The sequence below is a fragment of the Ursus americanus genome, chromosome 1 (genome assembly GCF_024610735.1).
Source record: "Ursus americanus isolate L20-20 chromosome 1, mUrsAme1.1.p, whole genome shotgun sequence".
NCBI lineage: Eukaryota > Metazoa > Chordata > Mammalia > Carnivora > Ursidae > Ursus > Ursus americanus.
This window is the reverse complement of record NC_142127.1, coordinates 86,671,635-86,696,804: the sequence shown is the minus strand read 5'-3', so window position 1 is coordinate 86,696,804 and position 25,170 is coordinate 86,671,635. Positions and strand designations below refer to the sequence as shown.

The 25,170-nt window shown below is 40.1% G+C and overlaps 1 protein-coding gene across 12 annotated transcripts in view; it reads left to right on the top strand.

Moving 5' to 3' along the window:
* The window catches only part of FN1 (fibronectin 1), a 64,347-nt gene that overhangs the window by 5,657 nt on the left and 33,520 nt on the right, over window positions 1-25,170 (top strand). For all 12 annotated transcript variants that reach the window (XM_045806672.2, XM_045806679.2, XM_045806678.2 and 9 more), the window contains exons 6-20: window positions 1,992-2,150; window positions 4,306-4,497; window positions 5,291-5,470; window positions 6,094-6,270; window positions 7,346-7,498; window positions 9,192-9,320; window positions 10,331-10,474; window positions 15,238-15,359; window positions 17,710-17,890; window positions 18,045-18,221; window positions 19,223-19,351; window positions 19,458-19,547; window positions 20,375-20,569; window positions 21,316-21,588; window positions 22,906-23,172. In XM_045806672.2, the coding sequence (XP_045662628.1) occupies window positions 1,992-2,150; window positions 4,306-4,497; window positions 5,291-5,470; window positions 6,094-6,270; window positions 7,346-7,498; window positions 9,192-9,320; window positions 10,331-10,474; window positions 15,238-15,359; window positions 17,710-17,890; window positions 18,045-18,221; window positions 19,223-19,351; window positions 19,458-19,547; window positions 20,375-20,569; window positions 21,316-21,588; window positions 22,906-23,172 (2,568 nt within the window). The remainder of the gene's footprint in view (window positions 1-1,991; window positions 2,151-4,305; window positions 4,498-5,290; window positions 5,471-6,093; window positions 6,271-7,345; window positions 7,499-9,191; window positions 9,321-10,330; window positions 10,475-15,237; window positions 15,360-17,709; window positions 17,891-18,044; window positions 18,222-19,222; window positions 19,352-19,457; window positions 19,548-20,374; window positions 20,570-21,315; window positions 21,589-22,905; window positions 23,173-25,170) is intronic.

Genomic DNA, 25,170 nt, shown 5'->3' with positions numbered 1-25,170 from the left:
AGGTCTTAGGCTAACAGCTACTAAGAAGGAACCCAAATATTCATTTAAAGGGCAAATGTACTGTGGACCTGAAGATTAGTTGCAAATGTTTAATCTAAATTATCATTGAGGTATTTTCCAAGTATCAGGAGCAAAGAAATCATTAAAATAACATGCAAACACCTCTTTGGGCATGGAGATGCTATTGACATAAAATGGAGCAAAGCTCTAAAGTCTTAGGTCTCGTTCTATGTTTGAAATTTAAATAAGGCATATTCATCGGCAAAACTGATGAAAATAAAAAGTACTTATAGGTTAAAATTATGTGTCTCCTGGGGTTAAGGACAGTGTCTCTTATCCAAAGCTCCTACAGGCTTATTAGTGCCATAAAAAAGCTGGCCCCTCGTACCCCTTCTGCTCCTTCCAAGATTGCCTTTAGGCCCCACTTGCTGCCTTGGGAACTCAAGGCTCCTTTTCTGAACTTTCAAACCAATAGCAACTATAGAATTTATTAAAGTAAAACAGCCATTGACAATTGGTGTTGTAAGTAATTCCTAAATCAAATCTAAATATATTGGGCCTGTTTCCTTTATCTAATTTAAAGTGTTTAGCCATCTTAAAATGTTCATCATCCAAATTTGAATTCTTTGTTAATAAAAAAAGTAAGTCTTTCACAGAAAGTGATAATAATTCTGACAGTCTTTCCCAGAAACTTGCTGGTTCATTAGCTCTTTTGCATTTAAAAAGTTATTATGATTGTCAGACTTTTAAGACCTTGGTGGTGATGACTCAAACCCTCATCTATCATTTAAAGCTCTTCTAATAACAAGTCTGAGAAAAGTTCCTCAAAGAAAAGTCGTTCATTCAGTGACATTTTGTAAGTCCCACTGTGTACAGGATGGCATAGGAACACAAAAGTGAACTGGACATTAGCCTAGCCTCCAAAGAGCACTTAGTGAGTAGGTCAGGGAGATGAGAAAGGCTTGTACATAATTATCCACAAAGTACAATATTAAGGGCTTCAAGACAAATACTGAGAATAGTTCTAGGGGAGGTCAGGGAAAACCGTCCTTTTAGCTGGGCATTTGGGGAAAGCTGTAAGCAGCTGTCATATCTTCATCCAGACCTCCATTCTGGTAGCAGATCAATGTAGGTGTATTTGTGTGGACTTACGTCAACCACCTAATTATTTTCTCTCATCCAGTGTAGTGACTTTCTGATTCATACACCAATCAGATCCTCTCTTCTCTCATTGTAGCATATGGGCAAAACTGGATTAGGACTGAAACAATCTATCTGCCAGATAATTGAACACATAGACTGATGGCAGTTTAGTTACAAATTATAAAATTCCATTTTTCCAGGGACGGTTAACACCGAGCAATTCAAAAGAAGCCATTTTATTGGTGATTTTAAGTAGGTGTGTGTTGGGGAAGGAGAGAAGAGAACATTTTAATCAAAGAAGTTGGTAGTCCCCTGAATTTTCTTACATAACAATTGAAGAAAGAGACCCTGCTATCTTTTCATAGCTTCTTTGGGGCAGTTGGGGAGAACTTTTGAAACCTACTTGCTTCCCTATTGTTTCTTATTTTCTAGAGAAGGTCCCTTTGTCAAAAGGCTGGGTCATATACAGTAATTATCAGGAGAAATCGGGGCGAGCCTGTGAAGGAAAGAGAGGGAAAAATAGAAAGCCAGAGAATGAATTTGATCAAAGGACCAATGTCAAAACAACTTAAAAAAAATTAACAAATGAAAAATGATGAAAAAGTATTTTGGCAAACAGGGAGGGTCGGATAAGACTAAATCAGACAAAACTACACATCTCCCTTTCTGCTGGAACAGATGGAATCCCATCTTTCAGAAGGTCGATGCCTGTGACATCAGAGCCCCACATAAACATATCACCAAAGAATAGCTGACCAAACTTTAAACTAGGACCTTTTTGGGTTGCTCTGGCACCTTTTCCCAGTGTGACCTGCTTTGCATATTTAAATGCTTCCTTTCTGATACAGACAGATGCAACGATCAGGACACCAGGACATCCTACCGAATTGGAGACACGTGGAGCAAGAAGGATAATCGGGGAAACCTGCTCCAGTGCATCTGCACCGGCAACGGCAGAGGGGAGTGGAAGTGTGAAAGGCACGCGTCTGTGCAGACCACGTCCACCGGTGAGGCGCAGAGCGAGCGGGGCCGGAAACAGGAAGGCATTTCAAAAAATATTTCTGCAAATCCATCTTTCTTTTGACGTGCCATTTGAGGATGAGTTGCCATTTGAGGATGAGTCGCCGGGTTTCTGCTAATAGTCTGAATTCATTTACAGATTGTTGGTCGTTAAGACGTTGTTTAGTACCAGGTTTTAAATTTAAATAACAATGAAATAAAAATAGGTCTTGGGGGGAAAAAGCAGTTTTAGCCCTAAGAGATTAAACTGACCTTTAAGGAAATACTAATATTATAAAACCTACACAATTTATATAGAGCTATATATGCGTCCATATACATCCCATGCAGATGCATTTTTAATACCTAAAGGGAATTTTAATGGAAATGAAAGAGTTATGATGAGTTACATGACTACTTGATTCCTCTGCTAGGACAAGGGAAAAAAACGACATTTGTTCTTTTTCAAAATGGAATATATTTCCTTGTCCTGACATTCAGCTCTCTTTATAGCGGAAACAATCCTTTATGTGTGGTTTCCATGCTCCAGCAAACTTTGTTGCATTCCATAAAATAATGCACAATCATTTTCTTCATGTATTGGCATTCACAGTTTGAGAAATTCAGAGGAGGCCTAGAGATGAGAATGAATGACACAATGTCTAAGCATTTAAAACAAAACAAAAAAAGAAGTTTTCATTATTTGTAGTACAAGAATAAGATCTTTGCGTTGTAGCTTGTTCTGTAAGAGTCTGAGGACAGAAATATGACGACCGAGGGTGTGTGCTTGTTACCCTTCTTGATATGGTCTCATCAGGTTTCGCTACATAATGTACTAGCATTGTTGCTTAGCCTTTTATCCATCAGTCATTTAGCTAAAAATATTGTTTGATTAGATTTTTCTCCTTTTGATGAGTTTTCGTCTTGTTCCGAGCATTCCCGGAGGGAAACAAGATTAGATTGATAGTATCTTTGAGTTTTTTGATTATTATCAGTGAAATTACTGCCAACCAAGAAAAGAAACAATTTCAAATATCAATCTCCTGAAATAGTTTAAGAGGGTAGTTGGGGTTTAACGAGGTAAAGATTCAATAGATGTTGTCTATTTTTATTAATATTATGAATAATATAAGGAAAAGGTTCTGTTATTCAAAAAAGTTCGAGAAACATTGGGATAAACAAACTGGAACCTCTTTGTGTAGGATCTTTGTGTTCCTTTGCATCGTGACTCCTCAGTGGAGTATGTAAGTAGAGATGCCGTCTCCCCAGTGTGGGACCTTGGGACCCGTTGTCTGGGAAGTGTCTTTGGGTTCTCGTGTCGAGCTGCACTTAGGTAGCTGCTGAATTCGGTCTACCAGTTATCCTGGCATCAGTTCTGACTCTTCTGTGGGCCTGGCCTTTGCGAGAAGAGATTTCCAAAAGCTTAAAGACAAGATCAACATATCCTGTTGTCTTACTCTGAAAGGAAAGTTGTGTGAGGAGCATTGATTGGTTTTAGAAATACACACACAAATTCCCAGATAATCCGGGGGAGAAACAAAATGTGGAAGGAGGGGCAACTTTTGGAGAATTCCAGGGCATTCTCTGATGAGTTCAGAGTTAGACAGATGACCACAGGTCTGCTACAGAGTGGTAGGCGCCTCTCAAAAACAATATCAGGAAGAGAGATGTCCAGTGATATTGAACTTACGGAAGCTGCTAAGAGAGCGAGAGTGAGGTAGACTCTTCCAGAAGGGAGAGGCACGAAGACAGCACAGGGTACGTGAGGGAATGAGGAGATGAGGCATAGAACAAGGAAGGAAGTGGAAGGAACTTAGGTGTGGAGGATTATGAAGGAGTGGACTATGAGTTTCCTGGAGTGAGTGAGGAATTGTTGAGGGCATCTGCTCTGTTGAGTGACAGGATAACGTCTGTGATTCAGAAATAATCCCAGTAGCTCCAGATGAGCTGGAACATGGAGACCATTTGGAGGCCTCATACACATTATTTCCTAGGCCGAGTGTAGAAGCTAATGCAGAAAGGGAGGGGCATTTCTTTCCAGTTCCAGTTAGTAATACCATGGATTTCAGAGTGATCTGTATGGGACCTGAAGATCCCGAGTCCAGAAGGGGCTAGTTGTTTTCTCTTATCCAGCTTTATGACTGTCCTTTTTCATGACCTTAGGATCCGGCCCCTTCACAGATGTCCGAACGGCCATCTACCAGCCCCAGCCTCACCCCCAGCCTGCTGCATACGGTCACTGTGTCACAGACAGTGGTGTGGTTTACGTCGTGGGGATGCAGTGGCTGAAGACACAAGGAAATAAGCAAATGCTTTGCACTTGCCTGGGCAATGGAGTCAGCTGCCAAGAGACAGGTCTGTGTCATCTTCTCAAAAAAATAGTACTGATAACTTTTGGTTACTTAAGTTTTTAAAGGCAATACATTCATTTACAAAAAAAAAAAAAAAAAAAGAAAGAAAGAAACAATAGAACAAACCAGAAAAGCTTATAATCTTTCCATCCTGTGATAACAACCAGGTTAGGCATTTCATATATTTTCTTCTAATCTTTTTAATCTATGTGTTTTCTTTCCTGTAGTGGGAATTCAACTGCGATATATTATCTTTATTTGTCTAAAATGTTGTTACAAGAGGGTTGCCTTCTGAATAGCAAATCAACCATATTTTAGACTCTAAATCGCCAATTTCTGAGCTTTGCAGTGTAAACTTCTCTCAATAACCTAATGCATTTTCTCTGGGCTACAAGGTGGTAATAAGGATAACAGTAACAATCGGTACACTTGACGTTTCCCCTAGAATAACCTCATGTGTTAGTTATTAAGGCACCAACAGAGTCGTCTATATCCCTCCAGTAGGCCTTGAGCAGCATTCTTAATGAACCCATATTGATATACCTTCACAAATGGGGCAACTGAGGCATGGCAGCCGAGGTGGCAACAAAGGACATGGGCAAAAGAACTCAGGCATCCATCTATGCGCAAAAGACAGGTTTCCTGAGTAATACATTTTGACTGACATTAACTAGGCGACGATCTCTCCTGGCAGCTTGAGGGCACGTACTCCGTCTCAACCAAGCTAGAAAGAAACAGCTCCTGGTGGGAGAGAAATGCAGCCTTATTTACCGAGACCCTTTTGCTTATGCTTGTAGCTGTCACCCAGACTTACGGTGGCAATTCCAACGGGGAGCCCTGTGTCCTGCCGTTCACCTACAACGGCAGAACTTTCTACTCCTGCACCACGGAAGGGCGACAGGACGGCCACCTGTGGTGCAGCACCACCTCCAATTACGAGCAAGACCAGAAATACTCCTTCTGTACAGACCATACCGGTGAGTCTTCCCAGGGGAAAACCCAGCAGTGAGAAAAAGCCATTTCTCAGCTCCGTTTTCATTTGCCAGCCTCCTAGCCACTCATCTTGAGGCTACCGCAGAAGCAGCACTTTTGTTCCATCTGGACCCAAGAGACGTGAAGCTAACTTAGCCGCTGAAGATCCTTCCGTGTTCCCCAGTCCCCTTGGGAAATGACACCAAAGAGAAAGCCCTCCAGTTCCATTATTTTTGACACAGCTGGGGTTAGGATGTGATTAAAGATACGGGTATATTAAAATCCGTAGGCAGTCCCGCAGGGCTCAAGAAACCGCAGGATGGACGCCTGAGAGCTTTTGCAGCTCTTCTGCTCAAAACGATGTTTTATTCAAAGCAGCCATTTGATCTTTTCTTTTTTGGCTGGGAAAATGAGAGTGAAATTGGACTTAAGTCCATTTTAAAGGTGAAGGTGAACACGCCAAGGAGCTTGCCGCTCTGTGACCGGGGGTTCTGTATTCGGGGTAGACTCCCTGTGAATTGGCTACAGAAACCCGGCTCGCTCGGAGCCTCCCTGTCGTAACGCCCGCCGTTCGCTGAGGAGCTCCGTTGTAATATTCGTCTTCCTATTTGTGTCCTCTCCTGGGCAGTTTTGGTTCAGACTCGAGGTGGGAATTCCAATGGTGCCTTGTGCCACTTCCCCTTCCTGTACAACAACCACAACTACACGGACTGTACTTCTGAGGGCAGGAGAGACAACATGAAGTGGTGTGGAACCACGCCGAACTATGACGCTGACCAGAAGTTTGGCTTCTGCCCCATGGCTGGTAAGATGAAGCCCTGTAGACACCCATTTATGGAGTAAGACAGAATAGTGCCCAGTTTCCTCCCAGTTCACCCAGTCTTAATTTTCAGACAGCACAAAACTTCATAAGATATACTCACTATGTAAGTATATATATATTATTATATATACATATATAATATATACAATGTATATAGTATGTAATTATTTATGTAATTTAAAAATCCCTTTGATATAATTTAATGTCCAAAAATATATAAATCCATTAAAAATACTTTTTAAAATATCTGGAAATGCAAATTTTTCACAGGTTTGTCATTTGTAAGGAGCACACAACTGAGTAGCGTAACACGTTTCATGTGTAACGGCTATAGACACAGACCTACAATATTTACACAAAACTGCGGTTCGACTACAGTAAACTCTATCACTTCCAAAATACCAAAATGTCCCAAACTCTGTGTTTTCTGACAAGTATGGAATCTTTTATGGTTTCAAGGGGGATCTAGTTGGTATGAATGGTGAAAGGGGAGCCAATACCTTTTGTGTTCAAATTTCAGGAACCCCATAGATTACATTTGATCTTCTGTTTGTAGAACCAAGAGCCATGCGCTATCATCAAGTGTCCGTATAAGGCGATAAAACCCAAGAACACTACTTAAACTCACTTTCATCTCTTTCAACAAAAGAGATTGTTGGGTTTAGAAGAAAACCATGCTTTTGCTTGCAATTCTCTACCCGAACACATAGTTTCCCTTTGGGATAGAATACACTGGATCTAGAAAACGTTATGGGGCAGTCATAAACATTAGTCTTCTAGAATAATGCAGACCTGTTGTGTGAATGTGTAGGTATTATCATGGTTTAACGTCCCCTCACCTTTCCTGCAATGATTCCCCACAGCATACTTCACCTTTCGACTAGGTTTGCTCTCTCTGGGACTCAAAACTCTACCCATGCCCAGAGCAGCACTGAGACTTCTCTGAGGCATGCCAGACTGCTTCCCAAGTGAGAGTTCTTAGGCTAACCACGCTGGACTGATAATACCATGTATGTTTTTAGACACTGTGGTCATTTCTCCATCCATTTCCATACAGCCCACGAGGAAATCTGCACAACCAATGAAGGGGTCATGTATCGCATTGGAGATCAGTGGGACAAACAGCATGATATGGGCCACATGATGAGGTGCACGTGCGTTGGGAATGGTCGTGGAGAATGGACTTGTGTTGCCTACTCCCAACTCCGAGGTATGCTTGCTCATTAATGAGAACATTCGAGAGGAAAAATAGTGCAGAGAGGACCAAGTTTGTAGGTGAAAATGCACTTTACCAAAAGCAGGAGACGAAGTATGCAATGCCACGCCACTGGTCTCCTGTGCACGCTTAGTTCTCATGTCAGGCAGCCAGTGGAGAAGAGTTGGCAGAGCGATTCTAAAATTCTGAAGCATCCCTAGGATGTAAGTACTTAACGCTGAGGTGAGAAGATGACTCCAAAGGCTAGAACACAATGCTCTGGTCCTTTGAGCTTTTAGTTATCCCATTGGAGTCATGTCTAGAAAAGATTGGATAATTTCTGTAAAGAAAAGAGACTTTGCTGGTTTTTAAAAATATTTTTTTTATTTATTTGAGAAAGAGAGAGAGATAGAGCACAAGTGGAGGGAGAGGCACAGGGAGAGGGAGAAGCAGACTCCCCACGGAGCTGGGAGCCTGACTCCAGGCTCCATCCAAGCACCCTGAGATCCTGACCTGAGCTGAAGGCAGACGCTTAACCAACTGGGCCACCCAGGTGCCCGAGACTTCGCTGTTCTAAGATCAGATCCTTGCAGATCCAAACTGAAGGTGGCAAACTGAGAGACCTATTTCTTTTGCGCAGCTCAATTTTTCTCCTTTGGATCCTGGCATATAGTATAGGGAGGGCGATTTATTAAAACCATTTTAGTACTTCTGTTTCTTTGATTTGAAAACTAAGACTTAGGTGGAACTCTGAGCTAATAAAAAGTTCATGTAACTGGTATGTTGACATTGGCCTGAACGTGTTCTCCTTTTGTGGGTAACACACTCCAGTAATAATAATTCCATATGATGTTGCAGAACTGAAAGGAACCCTAGAAAGACATACAGACCAACTCTTCACTTTCCAGATGAAAAAGCTGAGAGACCCAAAGGGGGAGAGTCATTTTCTCAGGATCTCTCAGAGAGTTAGGAACAGAGTTGGCCTAATTTTCTTTTTAATTTCACAAATGCCACAGATGTTATTTTATTTCCCAAATCCAAGAGTCTCCCCACCCCAGCCGGTACAGAAGTCAGACTGTCACGCCATGCTGGGGGCCGTATAAGTATGTTTGATCTTCCTCCCTATTTCTCAGCGCAAGCAGAGATCTGAAGGACATTATCAACCAAGCAAGAACTTGTCCAAAAGTAAAACACGCATTTGTTCAAAAATTGCCTGTCCACAGGAAGGCATATTTTACCACAGTCTGTAGTTGCATGTACTTTGACCTCTGATACTTAAGTCTGTAAGAAAGAGTTTATGAAAGAATTATTTTTTCCAAAAATTGTATTCCTGACCAAGCTTTGAAAAAGTGTTCATTCTATGCTAGTAGAAAAGTTATTTTAGTGGGAAGTGCTGATAATTTAGTGGAAAAAACTGTATGCTTTGAAATGCATGGTATTTTGGGGGCACCTGGTGGCTCAGTCGGTTAAGCATCCCACTCTCAATTTCGGCTCAGGTCATGATCTCAGGGTCATAAATTTGAACGCCAGGTCTGGCTCCACGCTCAGCATGGAGTCTGCTTGAGATTCTTTTTCTCCCTCTGCCCCTCCCCCAGCTTGCACATGCTCTCTCTCTAAAATAAACCAATCAATCTTAAAAAAAAAAAAAAGCGTGGCATTTTTTAATTTCATCATGAAACTTTCCACCATCCAACTGTTTCCTAAACAGATCAGTGCATTGTTGACGACATCACTTACAACGTGAACGACACATTCCACAAGCGTCACGAAGAGGGACACATGCTGAATTGTACCTGCTTTGGTCAGGGCCGGGGCAGATGGAAGTGCGATCCCATTGGTAATTAGCCCTCACGTCTCTAGATGGTTTTGGCTGCTGCGACTAGTTAACAGGCTTCAGATAAGGAGAGCTATTTTATATGACATCATTGAAGTTGACTCCAGACTTTGATCAGTGGCTTGCAGAGAGCTTTGTAAAATCTTTTCTCTAATCATGACCCTGTATATCAACTTGATATTGGTAATTATCTATAGTTATTGAGTTTGGTAACCCATGCAGGTTTATTTTGATGGAATAGGTTTAGTTCTCTGGTGCTGAATCATAAAGAGAATCCATGTTATGAAAGAGAACCTTCCTTTGCTGACTGTGCAGATGTCATGCCAGTAAACACCTCCTTCCAAATACTTTATTTTTCTTGGCTGCCCTTTATAATAGATCTAAGCAAATAGCGAAGGTTGAGCCTTCACAGAGTTGTGGGCCAGTTTTAAGGTAACCCATTAATATTCCTTTACTAAAAGAGACCTGCTGCTCACTAAGAAAACAAACTGATCAGTTGAGTTTGTTTGACCTGAGAGGATCAAAGCTGAGACAGAAGCCTGAGAGGTCTTTCCAGAAACTGCACAGCAAGTATTGATAGTTAAAATCTAGGTCATCCATTTACATATGTAAAATTAAGCCCTCAAAATGTAAAGAGGTATATAAAGTGGTACTTTGTTCTTACTATTCAAATGGTAAATCAGTTGCGTTAATGTAGGCAAAATACAACATCTAACTGAGTTTTCTCAGATTGCTATTCAGAATGTCAGTTTGTACTGACATCTAAATCATACAGTTTTTATTTAGAAATACTGTCTTTCTAGAAGACGAAACATTTCTTCCAATGGGTACTTATTTACTGCTAGTTGTCCTGTAAGGTAAAAGGAGCAAAATATTTTGTAACCACATATATTTGTAAGGACAGTTGCAAGCTTCCATTAAAACTGAGAATGTATGCTCCCTTGCTCCAGCACACTGACATTCAGTTTGTAGCTCTCCATCTTCAATGCTGCTTCTTTCACTTTGTATTTTAGACCAATGCCAGGACTCAGAAACCCGCACATTTTATCAAATTGGAGACTCCTGGGAGAAGTACGTGCATGGAGTCAGGTACCAGTGCTATTGCTATGGCCGTGGCATTGGGGAGTGGCATTGCCAGCCTTTGCAGACCTATCCAGGTAAGTGGCTGGATTAACACCAACTGACAGCTTCTCACTGAGTGGTAAAAACTGGACAGCATCATTATTTTTAATACTCTGATCCCTGCTCTCTCTTTCCCGTCTTTTTTTCCGATCACGATGTAATAATCAGATTTTTGACTCAAATGTTTTTCCTTTCTCCCCCAGTCAAGTAAAAGATGTGTGGGGCTGGGAAAATGTGCCTGTGTCAGTTGGTTTCTGAACACAGCAGAGCATTCCCTTAGGTTAAAACACTCGGGCTAATTTGATCTCCCGTCTGCACATGGAAATAGAAACCATGCAGTGAGCTACTCTGGGAGCGAAGCGTTGGGGTTTTATGTCATGGCTCTTGACAGAGAGGTTGCATAGAGAGATGACATGAAATATAATGTAGGGTATGCGTGGTCACTCAGCACTTCAGCCAGGGCCTCTTTGTGTCAAAATTTTCATTTGTTTGATCAGTTGGAGTTTAGAACAAAGTCTTCTGGGTCAAGAGTTGAGTAATTTGGTCAATTTTCTGCCCACGCAGTTCAAATACTCCCAAATGATTATTGCTGGGGTTTTTTGTTTTTTGGGTTTTTTTTTCAGGTCACAGGACATAATGCCTAGCTGTAGGTGTGATTAACTCATTTTAGAAAGAAACCAATTTTTTAAAAATTTAATTGTAATAAAACACGGTGAATTATGAAGGTCTCGTCTTTAGGTACAAGTTATTGGAGCAACTACTGAGGTCCAAAGCCTCCTAGACCTCCGCTAACTTTTAGACTTGAAACATGGCGCACATTTAGAAACGAAAACAAGTTTTCAGAGCATTGGAAACTGTCTCTGACAGAAATGAAGATTAAGTAAACTAAATCCCTCCATAGTGTAGTAAGAGATTCACTATCGTAGAGAACCAGGTATGGAACAATTTGGCTAAAGGTAGAGTTTGCCAAAGACGTGGGTCCTGGCTGTACGTGTGCTGTGAAAGAGATTCGCACCAAGCTCCACTCATCATTTTCTCATCTGTAAAATGGGGAGATTAAAGCTGATTACCTTTAAATTTCCTTCTAGCACTAACCATCTAACGATCTCTGATCCTAAATACTAACCACCCAGATACACTCTTCCACAAACTTGGAAGAAACCCGCCTCTCCCCAACCTTCAGTCACTGTCAGGGCTGTCGAAGGTGACCTTGCCTTCACAGGCTCACAGCACAAATTAACCTGGCTCTTAAATTGTATTTCATAGTGGATTTGGGTGTAGGAATCACTTAAAATAATTTTTTTTGTTTAATAATTTTTTAAAACCTGATTGCAGAAAAACCTTAAGTTCAGAAATTTTATAATTAGTTTTATTCTTTAATGAGGCAACTAAAAGACTGAAACTTTTAAAGAAACGCTCTCTCGTTTCTATGTTTAGGATTGTTATTGGTGTGGCAGTTTGTCGAAAATCGTCCTCAATGATTTAGAGAGAAATTTTTTTCTCACTCTTTTAAAAGCAGCCTGTTCACAAAGCCGCTCCCTGGAAGCCCTTAGGTGGACGTGACGGGGTGCAATCTCGATGGGAAGGAAGGAAGCCTTCTGCTTTGGGGTTTTACAAGTTGACTTTGATCCTACTTTTTAAAAAGGCTCAGAGGAATGCCCAGTGAACGTAGAGGAGGAGATTTAGAGAGGGGGTTGGTGTTTGCCCTCAGTACGAGGTTGGGCGCTTATCTCCGTGTCTGGTTTGCTCAATGGTTCATGCCTAGCACACGGGGCTTCCTGAGTGTGGGAAGGGTAAAGGAGCCTCAGACGACCAGTAGACTGTCTCGGAGCCTTGCCCTGTGGGCTCCTCCTACAGAGGATCTGGTGGAGTTGTTCAAACTAACAGAAGATAAGAGGCATTTGGTTTGTCAATAAACAGCTAGGAAAGCACAGATCTCAGCAAATAAAAGAGAGAAAAAAAGGACCGAGTCACAAACTCATAAATATTTGACTTCCCCAGGGTCGTCATTTATGGAAATGGTTCATTTCAGCCTTACTTTAAACTGGTTTTCCAAGTATACAAACCATGTCATATTTTCACTTAATTGTTGTATGGTTAACCTGATCAGACTAAGAGCGGGAGTCAAGTTTTTACAATGGTAACTGCTAGTATATACCAGTTAGGTTAATTTTAGTTTTATCAAATCTCACTGATGTAAATGATGTCAGAATTTTCAGATTTCCTGTCTTCGGATCATATGTAGATTAAGGTAGAGTGGTCATCAGAATTGAGTTGACCTCACCGATGATGGACAACGGTCACTTTTGTCTCTGAACAAAAATTGACTAAATGCATGAAATCCACACTGCTGTTCAGTGCAGCCCCCTTAAGGGTGGGCTATGGTACAAGCGTAAATTTCAAAACCTATAATCTTGAACCAGTGCTTGAAGTTTTAGAAAGAAAAGAAACTTTTGTAGTTCTGCTCCATCATGGAGGTAAAAACCCACCAAGTTACCTTTTCCTTTTCCCACCCTCCTCCTCATGGACCCAAGAACATGATTAGGGTTAAAGGTGAGCAGGAAAGGAAGTTTGTATTGTCTTTCTAAAACTTCATAGATGTTTTACCATCATAAACTTTTGCTTTTAATTAAAGGCTGTTTTTTTTTTTGTTTTTGTTTTTGTTTTTTTAAGGAGCAGTTTTAAGTTCCCAGTAAAATTGAGAGGAAGGTACAGAGCTTTCCCATCTAGCCCCCGCCCCTCACATGCACAGCCTCCCCTGTTTCGGACAGACCCCACCAGAGTGGTGCATTTGTTGCAATCGAGAAATCTGCATCGACACCGTTTTCACCCAAAGTCTATGGTTTACGTTAAGGATCACTCTTGGTGTTGTACATGCTGTGGCGTCATAAACTTCTTCCTCCCTCGAAATCGTGATTGCCACACTAAGTAAAATGCACATCAGGTGTCTCTTTACTTAAGGAAATTATAGTAGGACTTCTTTAGAAGATCAATATTTAAACAACCTTGCGCCAATTATTGAAAATAACTTAAGGACGTGATATTCCTGTATTTACTCATGTTCACAGAGGTCACATCGCTGACATTTTGCTTCATTATTTGTCTTATTTATGTAAATTTATTAAATGAAATAAATGTAAGTGTACTTATTTATATCTGTGAGGATCTTCATGAACAGAGGGGGTAATTTAGAAAGTGACATGCAATTAACTTCTGCCAATCGATTAAAACAAACATCCTGCCACGTTCTGTGAAATAGACACTACTTTAGAATGGACAACTGAGGATTTTATGCCTGGATTTTGGTATTTATCTGGCTTAGAAATATGTGCATTAAATGAAATTAAGATTCAGAGAATATTTGTTAGTCACCAGCCACTTTGAATTATTCCCAGTGTGGAAGTGAGTGTATTATTCTAAACTTCTGAGTCTACACAGATATGCAAGTTTTGTATTTGTTCTGCTATAGAAAACTTTGTTTTCAGAGAGAATTGAACAGCAAAGATAACAATTAAGTTTGAAAATCACTATTTTTTTTTTCTAAGAGCTTTCAGAAAACTTAACTCTGTTAACAATCCGGTGAAATGCTTTATGAAACTTGCAAAATGTTGTACTTTTTTTTTTTTTTTATTTTTGCTAGAGTGGCAGTTAGAAATTCTTGGAAAAGTTATGACAAGGAACTTTATTTTTATTTCTAATAAGTAGAACATTGATTAACATCGTAAAAAAAGGCAATGCTTAGGAAAAAGATGGTGTTCTGTTCTACAAGCTTAAATTCTCTAGCTATTTCATTATTATCCTAAATGGAGTCTACACTATTAAGAAATTAATTCCACTTCCCTTATATGGTTTTTTCTTAAAAAAAAAAAAAAAAGGAAGAAGAAGAACCAAAACCACACTTCAAATTTTGTTGGAAACAGTCATATATCAAGATGTGGAAATACTGAATTTGGTATATACTTCAAAATGCCCTTTCAGCTGGTAACTGGTTTTGAAAAAAAAAAAAAAGTTTGATCTCTTATCATTTGAGCACTCAGTGGTAGAATTTTAGAGTATACTTATTGAGTAAAACAAAAACTAAACCTTTCCTCCTAACTAATAGGATGCTTAGGCTTATCAGAAATAAAATTGAGTCTTGGGGCATCTGGCTGCTCAGTCAAAAGACCATGCAACTCTTGATCTTGGGGTCATGAGTTTGAGCCCCACGTTGAGTAGAGAGATTACTTAAATAAAATAAAATAAAAAAAAGAAATATAACTGAGTCTGTAATTCTTCATCTAGGATTCTACCCCATTTAGAAATATGTGTGTTTTACATCATGTCGTATGGCCTTTGGAATGTTCTCTTCTTTGTGGGCAGATGCATTCTTGATGACAGCCTTCACAGAGGAGAATTTGCTTTAAAGAAGCTTAGCATGATAAATAAATAGAGTTTAGGTTCTGTGTCACTTTATTTGGGTTAGGATAGTTTCGCAATTTTCTCAAAATTCTTACTTTGAAAATGGAGAGGAAAGGAAACTGAGAGGCATTTTTCAAATTTTATTTGCTATAAACAAGTTCTATTTGCTTTTCTCATGTGAGGGACAGTGATCTATTGACTAAGAAAGGATTTTGTTGCATTGATTGCTAAGGTCAGGATGTAAAAACGTAATCCCAGAATTTTTTTTTTTTTTTTTTACTCTACTTGCATTTACTGGTAAGTAAAACCGTCTTTTAATGATGGCCATCCATGTGCACTAACTTTTAAGCTGAAGTAAGTGAATACCCAAGATCACCAAATCTCACATTTTCATTTTCAGGCACAACTGGTCCCGTCCAAGTAATCATCACTGAGACCCCCAGTCAACCCAATTCTCACCCCATTCAGTGGAATGCACCAGAACCATCTCACATTTCCAAGTACATTCTCAGATGGAAGCCTGTGAGTATCCCACTCAGAAACTGACCACACTGAGGCTACCGAAATTAACACATTCTAAACATTTCTTTTCCCAGCTGTTGAGCCAACAGATCTGATTAACTATCCATGATGTGACATACAGATTTAGCTTTTTTGGTATTTAGAAGGATTTAGAAAGATTTATTATTTAGAAAGATCTTCTTAACAAGGACTTAGAAATGATAATGCCTGAAACAATTCTTCCCCAATATGGGAAGAGAATCTAAAGGTTTCATATGTCTTCCTACTCTGAGGAAAACAATTACTGGCATCATTTCCATGATTTGAAAAATTAATATTTAGCTCTTTGGGTTCACTTTAATAAGGGAACACTTCTTAAAATATTACTTTTGATCCTCTGAAGTTATTTAGATAAAAGGGGAAAAGATGGTGCAAAGGAAGAATACATGAGGAATGACGGTTTGTTTAAAATGTGAACCTTGTGATTTTCTAATAAGAGCCATCTAGAAATTGAAGAAATCATACAGAGGAAGATATTGGTCTAGTAAGCTTTAGTGTTTCTTATCCTTCAAACCTGCCTACTCTACCTCCAAAATTCATGACTCAAAACTTGAGAAACAGCATTTTAGACACAGGAGGAAAATGCCCACTTTTAGTCATAGCTATTAAATTCTAGCAATTAAAAACAAAATGATGGGTGCCTGGATGGCTCAATTGGTTGATCATCTGCCTTCAGCTCGGGTCCTGATCAGCAGGGAGCCTTCTCCAGGTCTCTCTGCCCCTCCCCTGCTGCTCCTATTCTCTCTGTCTCTCATAAATAAATAAATAAATAAAAAATAAATAAATAAATAAATAAATAAATAAATAAATAAATAAATAACAAAATGAAAAATTTGACTGACTCATGCAGTTGTATTTAAACTCTTGGGGAAAAATTCAAGCTGTGAGATCTTTTTTTTTAGTATACTCAGTACTCTTTTCTATAGTATGTGGAGCAGCCATTTCCAGAACTTTGTATCTAGTAGATGTTTGTCAATGGGATCACTATATTTTCCCCTGAAAACCTTCTTGTCTTTCATCATTTCATCTCATTACGAATTTTATTTACTTTAAAGCTAACTCTGAGGTGTTATGTGAAATGTCTGTAATAAGGAACATTTACAGAGAGATATAGTGTATATTGAATTGGAAAATCTTCAAAGAAGCTGCAATGATGAATTTCTTTGAGATTTTTAACGATTAAGAATTTTCAGGTTTTTCCTCAATGGATGTTACCCGAGAGTTTGTTTTTGAGTATTTTCTTCTGATAGCTAACTGTCTAGAAAAGTTACATTGAATGAAAGATTCATCATTAAATCTGAGCTAATCGTGATGACTAATTGCAGTTTTTTTTTCCAGGGTATTTGAGTTAAAATTCAAATTTAAAATATACAAGGATCCGTTTCGTTGATTTCAAAAATATAAATGGACACTTGAGTATTTGAATTATTGAGGAACTGGTTGATTGGATAATTTAAAAAACTCACCGGGTATTAAAAATATATTTTGACTTAGTTTAGAATATTTACACTTAAAAGGATCTCATCTTGTTTGAAGTACGGCCGTTTCTTTTCCACACATTTTATTGCAATGAGTTTTGTGATCCATGACATGTTAATGAAGTTGGACGGGATGTGAAAATATAAACTGGAATCAAAGATTAAATAAACTGAAATCACATTCTTCTGCAGTCTTGCCCAAAGTTGGGAACTGCTTTTGATGGGGTAATTCATATCCAAGAATGAGTCATACAGCCAGACCAGCGGAACCTTATATGTGATGGTCCCAGGAACTGAGTCACAAAGCAGTATTATACTTTAGACTATTTCTGCAAGGCAAGAAATTTGTATCCTACTAAGTGAAAGACTATATGGCCTTTTCCCACTTCCAGGAAGAATTATCTCTGTTCATTGTAGAAATTTAAAAAATGGAAGAGGCAAAACTTGGGTTCATCATTAGTCTGGCAAAAAGGAAGGTGCCCAGCACCTGTGACTGTGTGACCTAGGGCATGTCACATAATGCTGTTTCTTCACCTGTAAAACGAGGGCAATTATACCATTAACTTGGAGGAAAGCAGAGATGAAGTTTAAATGAGTGAATGCAAGTAAAACAGCACAGAGCATGGCACACAGTGAGCTACCAGTAAATATTATCTATAATAATAATTATTATTAATATTAAACTCTGCTGCAAGTCCCTGTTCTGATTCCAGTTTTCCATGATTCTTCTCCACAAGGGAGCTGCCGAGGTCCCTTGTTCTTTGACTCAAGATCATTTCTGAATGTCCACCCTTGTGAATACTTACATGGTTTCTTTTCTTTGAAATCTTCAGAAAAATTCTCCAGGCCGTTGGAGGGAGGCCACCATTCCCGGCCACTTGAATTCGTACACCATCAAAGGCCTGACGCCAGGTGTGGTATATGAGGGGCAGCTCATCAGTGTCCAGCACTACGGCCACAAAGAGGTGACACGCTTCGACTTCACCACCACCAGCACCAGCCCCCCGGTGACCAGTACGTACACATGGCTGTGCCCGTGTTCCTCAGCCCAAGTCCTCTTCTAACATGGATAGCACCAACAGTTTGTTTTAAGTGGTGCTCTGTAGATGACAGTAATAAATGTTCTCCATGGCTGAAGGCCCCCTTCCCCCTTTCTGTGACTCTCTAGGCAACACCGTGACAGGAGAGACGACACCCCTTTCTCCCGTTGTGGCCACTTCTGAATCTGTGACTGAAATCACGGCTAGCAGCTTTGTGGTCTCATGGGTGTCGGCCTCAGACACTGTGTCAGGATTCCGTGTGGAATACGAGCTGAGTGAGGAGGGCGATGAACCGCAGTATCTCGGTAAGCTAAATGCGCCGTCATGACAGCTTTGGAACGAACTAGTTGATGGCTCGGGTGGGACGAACTTCCACTGTGAGGAAGGGAAAGAGCTGAGCTTTCTAGAACTGAGCTGGGTTTTTCCTGGGCCATGCTCACATTTTCCTGGTCCCTGATATGAGCTGCATTACCCATTTGCCTGGGCACGGTCTATACAACCATAGTGTTTTCTCTCTCTCTCTCTCTCTCTTTTTTAAAATAATTTTTTAAAGTCGATTTTATTTATTTATTTATTTATTTATTTATTTATTTATTTATTTATTTAAGAGAGTGCAGGGAGGGGAGCAGAGGGAGAGGGACAAGCAGATTCCACACTGAGTGCAGGGCCCTACGTGGGCCTTGATCTCAGGACCCTGAAATCATGACCTGAGCCAAAATTGAGTCAGATGCTCAACGGACTGAGCCACCCAGGAGCTCCTAGTGTTTTCTTTAGGGAAGTGATTGCCAGTTTGAGGACCACAGCAGAAAATGTTAGCCTTTGGGGGTGCACGGTACCCTCATTCATGCTTTTTCAAATTCTCATGGTTAGGGGCCTTTTAAAAACTTTATTATAGCATAATATATCATAGGCATAGAGCTTTTTTTTTTTTTATGAATTTTTATAAAGTGAACACACCCATGTGGCCAGCACCCAGATCGAGAAAAAGAATATCCCTCCTACTCCATCGTCCCCTGCCCATAACCATCACCCTGCCTTCTAACTACAGAGAGCTATTTTTAGAAATTGGGGGTAGATTATAAAAATTGTATATCTTTAGAGAAAAAATTTAGAAAAATGGTAAGCAAAAGAAAAATTATCCCATAATGCATTGATAATTATTGATTACCCATTAGTACATTTCCTTCTAGACTTGCCCCCTTCCCTTATGAATATATAGTTTTAAAAAATATCCCTCTTATAGGCTGTGGAGTGATTTCAGGGATTGGTTTGCTCTGACTGGTAACCTTTCCTTTATATTTTAAAGATCTCCCAAGCACGGCCACTTCCGTGAATATCCCTGACCTGCTTCCTGGCCGAAAATACATTGTGAATGTCTATCAGATATCTGAAGAAGGAGAGCAGAGTCTGATCCTGTCTACCTCGCAGACAACAGGTACATGCGTACTACGTGCTGTGAAGAGAATCTTTTTTCTGTAGAACAGGCCTCGAGCAATAGTTCCTGACTGTTTTCCTCATTTGCTCCTTTCTTTTTCTGTTAGCGCCTGATGCTCCTCCCGACCCTGCTGTAGACCGAGTTGATGACACCTCGATTGTTGTTCGCTGGAGCAGACCCCAGGCACCCATCACAGGTGAGGTTGGCCTCCTTCTTGGCTGCCATGTTAATCTTGATGGCACTGGTGGTGGGGGAGCCAATTCTGATCTGTGGACAGGGCTACCACTTCACTCTCTTACGTGACTCTAGACCAGAGTAGAGGCGTGTGTGTGTGTGTGTGTGTGTGTGTGTGTGTGCGCGCGCATGATGATAATTCAAATGTGATTATTTTCAAGTCTTATAGCTCGACTTTCTTACAGAATATTTCCCATCATGTCCATTTTATTGACCCCCTACACACACACACACACACGCACACGCACACACACAACCTCTAAAGCCAGCTCACTGACTTATTAAACCAGGTATTTCTGAGGTCGAAGAGGGGTAATTTTTCTGAAAACCTCACTCTAAGACTTCGTCTTAAAGAGGTAGCTCAGTTGCCTTCTTAGCTCATTAAGCTCCTCAGCTGCCTCTGAAGTTTCTGAAAGACACAGACAGTGCTAGACCATCTCCGCTCAAGGTGGCTCATTAATTGCTTTCACTGCCCAGAGCTCAAAGAGAAGAAATCGTTTTAACATGAAGATTTTCACCTCATGGCATCTCTAATAGACATTTATTAAGGATATCAGGTCTTCAAGGATGACATTTATTATTAGAAAGGATTGCACGGCTGCTCTTATTTTATCTTTGTACTGAATCGTCCTTATAAGAGGTGGCAACATCTAAAGAGTCAGAAAGCGTCACTAGTTCTTAACTAATCAAGCAAGATGCTAAGGGCTTTTCTGAGAAGAGGGATTTATGACTCATTAAACCTCTGTTTCATAAAACAGCGTGGCTAATTTTTTCCCCTTCAATCTGCAGGGTACAGGATAGTGTATTCGCCATCAGTAGAAGGTAGCAGCACAGAACTCAACCTTCCTGAAACCGCCAACTCGGTCACCCTCAGTGACTTGCAGCCCGGCGTTCAATATAACATCACTATCTACGCGGTAGAAGAAAACCAGGAAAGTACTCCTGTTTTCATCCAACAAGAAACCACTGGCGTCCCGCGTTCAGGTACCTTCAAGACTCCTCCTGGGATATCCTATCTCTTAGGGCTTACCAGGGTAACACGTTTAACCTGGCTTTTGTTGGAGGACTAAGACTGCCCTTGGACTGTGCCCATTTCATTAGCCTGCTGGGGCAAACCAGAAGTGTAAGATGAAAGAATGATTATTTCTGTGGGAAGGTTGTTTTGTCTCTGTCAACAGTCCCTATATGCAAGAAATCTTGTAGATTAGTTTATCCCTCAACTTAAGAAATTTGGCTGAAATGTCCACACTAGAAACTCACTTATCAAAGCTGGCTATTGGCCTTCCTGATTAAAAACTGGCACATAAAGCCTTCATATTTCCCCCCAGAAACTTCAGTGTCTGTTCATCTGTTGCTTTTAAGTCTTACAAAATGGGTCAGTAAAATGCAAACCACATTTTTTCTGTTGTCACAATTAGGGTTTTTTTTTTTTTTTTTCATGTGTTTATTTTAAACTCCTTGATAGGACACTTAATACATTGGAAACTTATCTGCTTCACTACACATTTTAGGGAAAACAAAATAAAAAGCTTCAAATGTCATATGTAAGCAGGATGACTGAACCATGAAAATATAAGCAAAAACACATATTCTCTGGCGAGGAGACAAAACTTAGCATTGCTTTGGAAGAAGAGGCACCCCGATTTTCCTTATACACATCCGGGAAATGGGCTTAAAAACAATACTCTTCAGCAGGAGTTGTGAATGACCGGTTGGCTCTTGTCTGTTAGATAAAGTTCCCCCTCCCCGGGACCTGCAGTTTGTGGAAGTGACGGACGTGAAGATCACCATCATGTGGACACCCCCTGAGAGTGCAGTGACTGGCTACCGCGTGGACGTGATCCCCGTCAACCTGCCTGGGGAACACGGGCAGAGGCTGCCCGTCAACAGGAACTCCTTTGCAGAAGTCACTGGCCTGTCTCCCGGGGTCACCTATCTCTTCAAAGTCTTCGCTGTGAACCAAGGGCGGGAGAGCAAGCCTTTGACGGCAGAACAAGCAACCAGTAGGTCCTGCTCCTGACTATCTCCACCCCAAATTCTCCACCCGGACTTCCAGTCGGTGGTGAATGTAGAGCAAACCGTTAACTCCTAGGGGTACAGTTACAGATGGGGAAATACCCAGTGGATAAGGGAAGCGTGGTGGACATAAAGCACATTACACTTTGAAACAAAACCGAGACCAGCTCTGTGGATCCTAAATGGTGATCCATTTCTGAAATACACGTACCCATGTAATGGCACCGAAAGAGGGGAACTTAAGAGAACCTGATTTTCTTTGCTGACAGAGACATGGATTGTAAATTTGAGGATATTTTCTGTAAACTGAAAATATCTAGATAATACAAATGTACGCTCTTAACCCTTTTATGGCAGAATTATTATATATAGGAATTGCTGAAACAGTTATAGCATATAAAGTCACAGGGCCTCTGCTCAATTCTTTACAAGCAATGTGCTTATATTTCCTACTCTTTTTGGTGTAATGAAAAAAGGTCTTCTTATCTGCATTGGATTCATGAAGAAATTAGAGCTCATAGAAAATTCTGCAGTTTGAAAGTCCCAGAACTAGGAAGCAATGGAGCTGGAACATGGACTTCGGCCATTGTGACTCCATGTCCCATTCTTTCAGTTATTATACTTGACTCCCTCGTAAGCATTTCCTTCATCTGAAAAGGGTTTTAATTTATTGCAGGGAAAGTGCTAGTTATCACCCTCAAGAAAACTCACGGTTTGTGTGATTCTTTCTGATAGTGCGCACTCACCCGTGTCCTGCCATGATTCTGACAGATATGCTTTAATTATTATCTAATACGGATCATGCGAAAATCACTTTTATTTCTCTAGCAAAGGACTATTCATTCAACACGCGCAGACAATATTCTTTATGTTCCTTGCATAGGTTTCATCTTGCCCTTGTTTTATTGGGTTTGTCTCTCATGTTTTAACCTGTTTGGTTCAGAGCGCGTTGTGGCATTCACAAGTGGGTTTTTTTGTTATTGTTTCTGTTTTGATAATGCTATCTCTATAATGTTAGTATAATTTCAGAGGGTGATGGGAAAGTCATGCTGGAAATTTCCACCTTCCTCAGGATCAAAGTCAAGCATAAAAAAAAAAAAAACAACCATTTCTCATGATTGACACCATTTTGCAAAGTTCCGTGTAACACTCCATCTCATAATGGCGCCACATTTCCAAGGCTTTGAGTTTTACTTAGTTTCAACCTTAAGAAAGGTTTAGAAAATTCAGTCAAGCTTTCGAGTTTTGTTATGATCGTTACTGAGGGTCAAATATTTCTTGATGTGCGTCATCTTTTTTTCTAGAATTGGATGCTCCCACTAACCTCCGGTTTACCAATGAAACTGACTCGACCGTCTTGGTGACCTGGACTCCACCTCGGGCCCGGATAGCCGGGTACCGACTGACCGTGGGCCCGACCCGGGGAGGCCAGCCCAAGAAGTACAACGTGGGGCCCTCGGCCTCGCAGTACCCCCTGAGGAATCTGCAGCCTGCGTCAGAGTACACCGCATCCCTCGTGGCTGTCAAAGGCAACCAGCAGAGCCCCAAAGCCACTGGAGTCTTCACCACTCGTAAGCCAAAGTTGGAACGTCTTATCTTAGTGATGTCGTAGGTTCTTACTGATGTTTATATTCTCCGTGCTTCCTCTGATTTTTAAAAAGGTAACTTTTAAAAAACCGTAGTACAAGGTTTAAATAAAAAGGAAGATTTAAAGCAGTGCTACTCAAAGTGTGGTCATGGACCAGGCCCTTGATCCGTGTGTTTATTATTGGACACTAAGGAGCTTGTGCCAGAATAGAAATCATGAAGCACACTATTCAGTTCAGTTGATCGTTTTCTGAAGCAAGATGTCCTTGATGAAGGTTAAATTACAGATGTTGCCAAGCATCTTATTTCGTCAGGGACCATGTTGAGGAACATGGTTTAAAGCACCCAGTTATTTGAGAGTCTAATGCTGTTGTAGGAAACGAATTTACCAAACCCCAGTTAAGGCAAGAAACAAAACTAGCACGGATGTCTACGTCCTGCTACTTTGGGTGTTGAGTGATAGCAGTTTACGTGTAGAATGAAAACATTTACCAACTGAATGGAAACCAACAGAACAAGAAGCTAAGGAAAGGATTTCTTTATGAGACTGTAGCAAATTAAAGTATTTCTGCAGAACAGAGTTAAGTTTTTTTTTTTTTTTTCTTTTCATCTTTCTTAAATGACTCTCGAAGTTCCACAGAGGGAAGGAGACTGACAGTTTTTGGCCACGTCTGTCCTTTTTTGCTCAACACTTTATGGGAAGTGGCCTTAAATCTCCTACCTATCTACATCACAATAAAGACCTGTATTAATAAACTAAGTCCTATTAAAAACATTCTCATTTACATTACAAAGAACGATGAGACCCCTAATTTCTAGCTGAGCATCAGCTGTTATTTTTAACTCGCCATCTTGAATTATAGAGGCACCCAACACTTTTCAACATATATTACAACTATGAACTAGTTCGCATTTTTCCAAAAGTGTTTAAAAATATAGGTGAAAGAAGTCTTCAAAAAGTGAAAATAAGTTTAACTGTAAATAACTATAGAATTTACTTCCCAAGGAAAATTCTCTACAAACTTTTCCCAGTAGGAATTCATAATTTACCAAAACTGTATTTCCACTTAAATTTGGTGTAGGATTTTTAGCTGGTGAAGTCTTTTTCCTAAGTAACTGCTAATTATAAGCAAGTAAAATCTTGCTTTTCGTTTGTAAATTAACCTCTAAATTTTGCCATTTTATGTTACATGTTACTAAGATACTCTAGAATCTATTAATGTGAAATCAGTGTCTTTGTATTTCTTGTAAATATATATTTCTTATAGGGCCCTTCATGAATTAGAACGGAGATTTCAGTAGATTTAGCCTTTTACTGACCACATGTAATTCTACAAATGATCATTTTTACTTTTTCATTCCTTAACATGAGACCTATTTTATGTAGTTTCTTTTGTTGGATAGAGTGCCCATAAAAGAAAAAGCATAGTGGCAATAATTCAGTATTGTTAAGTAAGTAACAACAATTAAGTACGGTGAGTCAGTGTGGACTATTTCAAGCACTTTTGCAGACTTCGATACATTGGCCATATTACGTTGATGCTCTGCACGGTATATTTCTATAAAATACAATTCTATTTGAGTTAAAGTACTGATTGTCAAAACTGATTTTACTGGATAAAGGTTAACATAGTGCTTGCACACAGTCTACCTTCAAAAACTGTTCAGTGAATAGATGATTGAGGGAAGAATGAGAACGAAAACAGTTCAACCAAGCAAAGCTTCAATTTAAATAAACCTACTTAAGAAGGCAGTTCCACAACTTCATTTGAACTTGAAGTACTCTCTGAGGCTGTAAACATCAGGACGGCTTGCATATTTTTGCAATCGCTGTATGTTTCTGTAGCTCTTCACTGTCTTACCACGCTTAATTCTGGGAATAACGTTTCTGGATTTTATAACTTGTGCGAAATTCTGAAAAGCAAATGTGAGGGTGGAGTGGTGGGGGGGGTGGGCTGTTTCTGGGGAAAATACAGCTTACT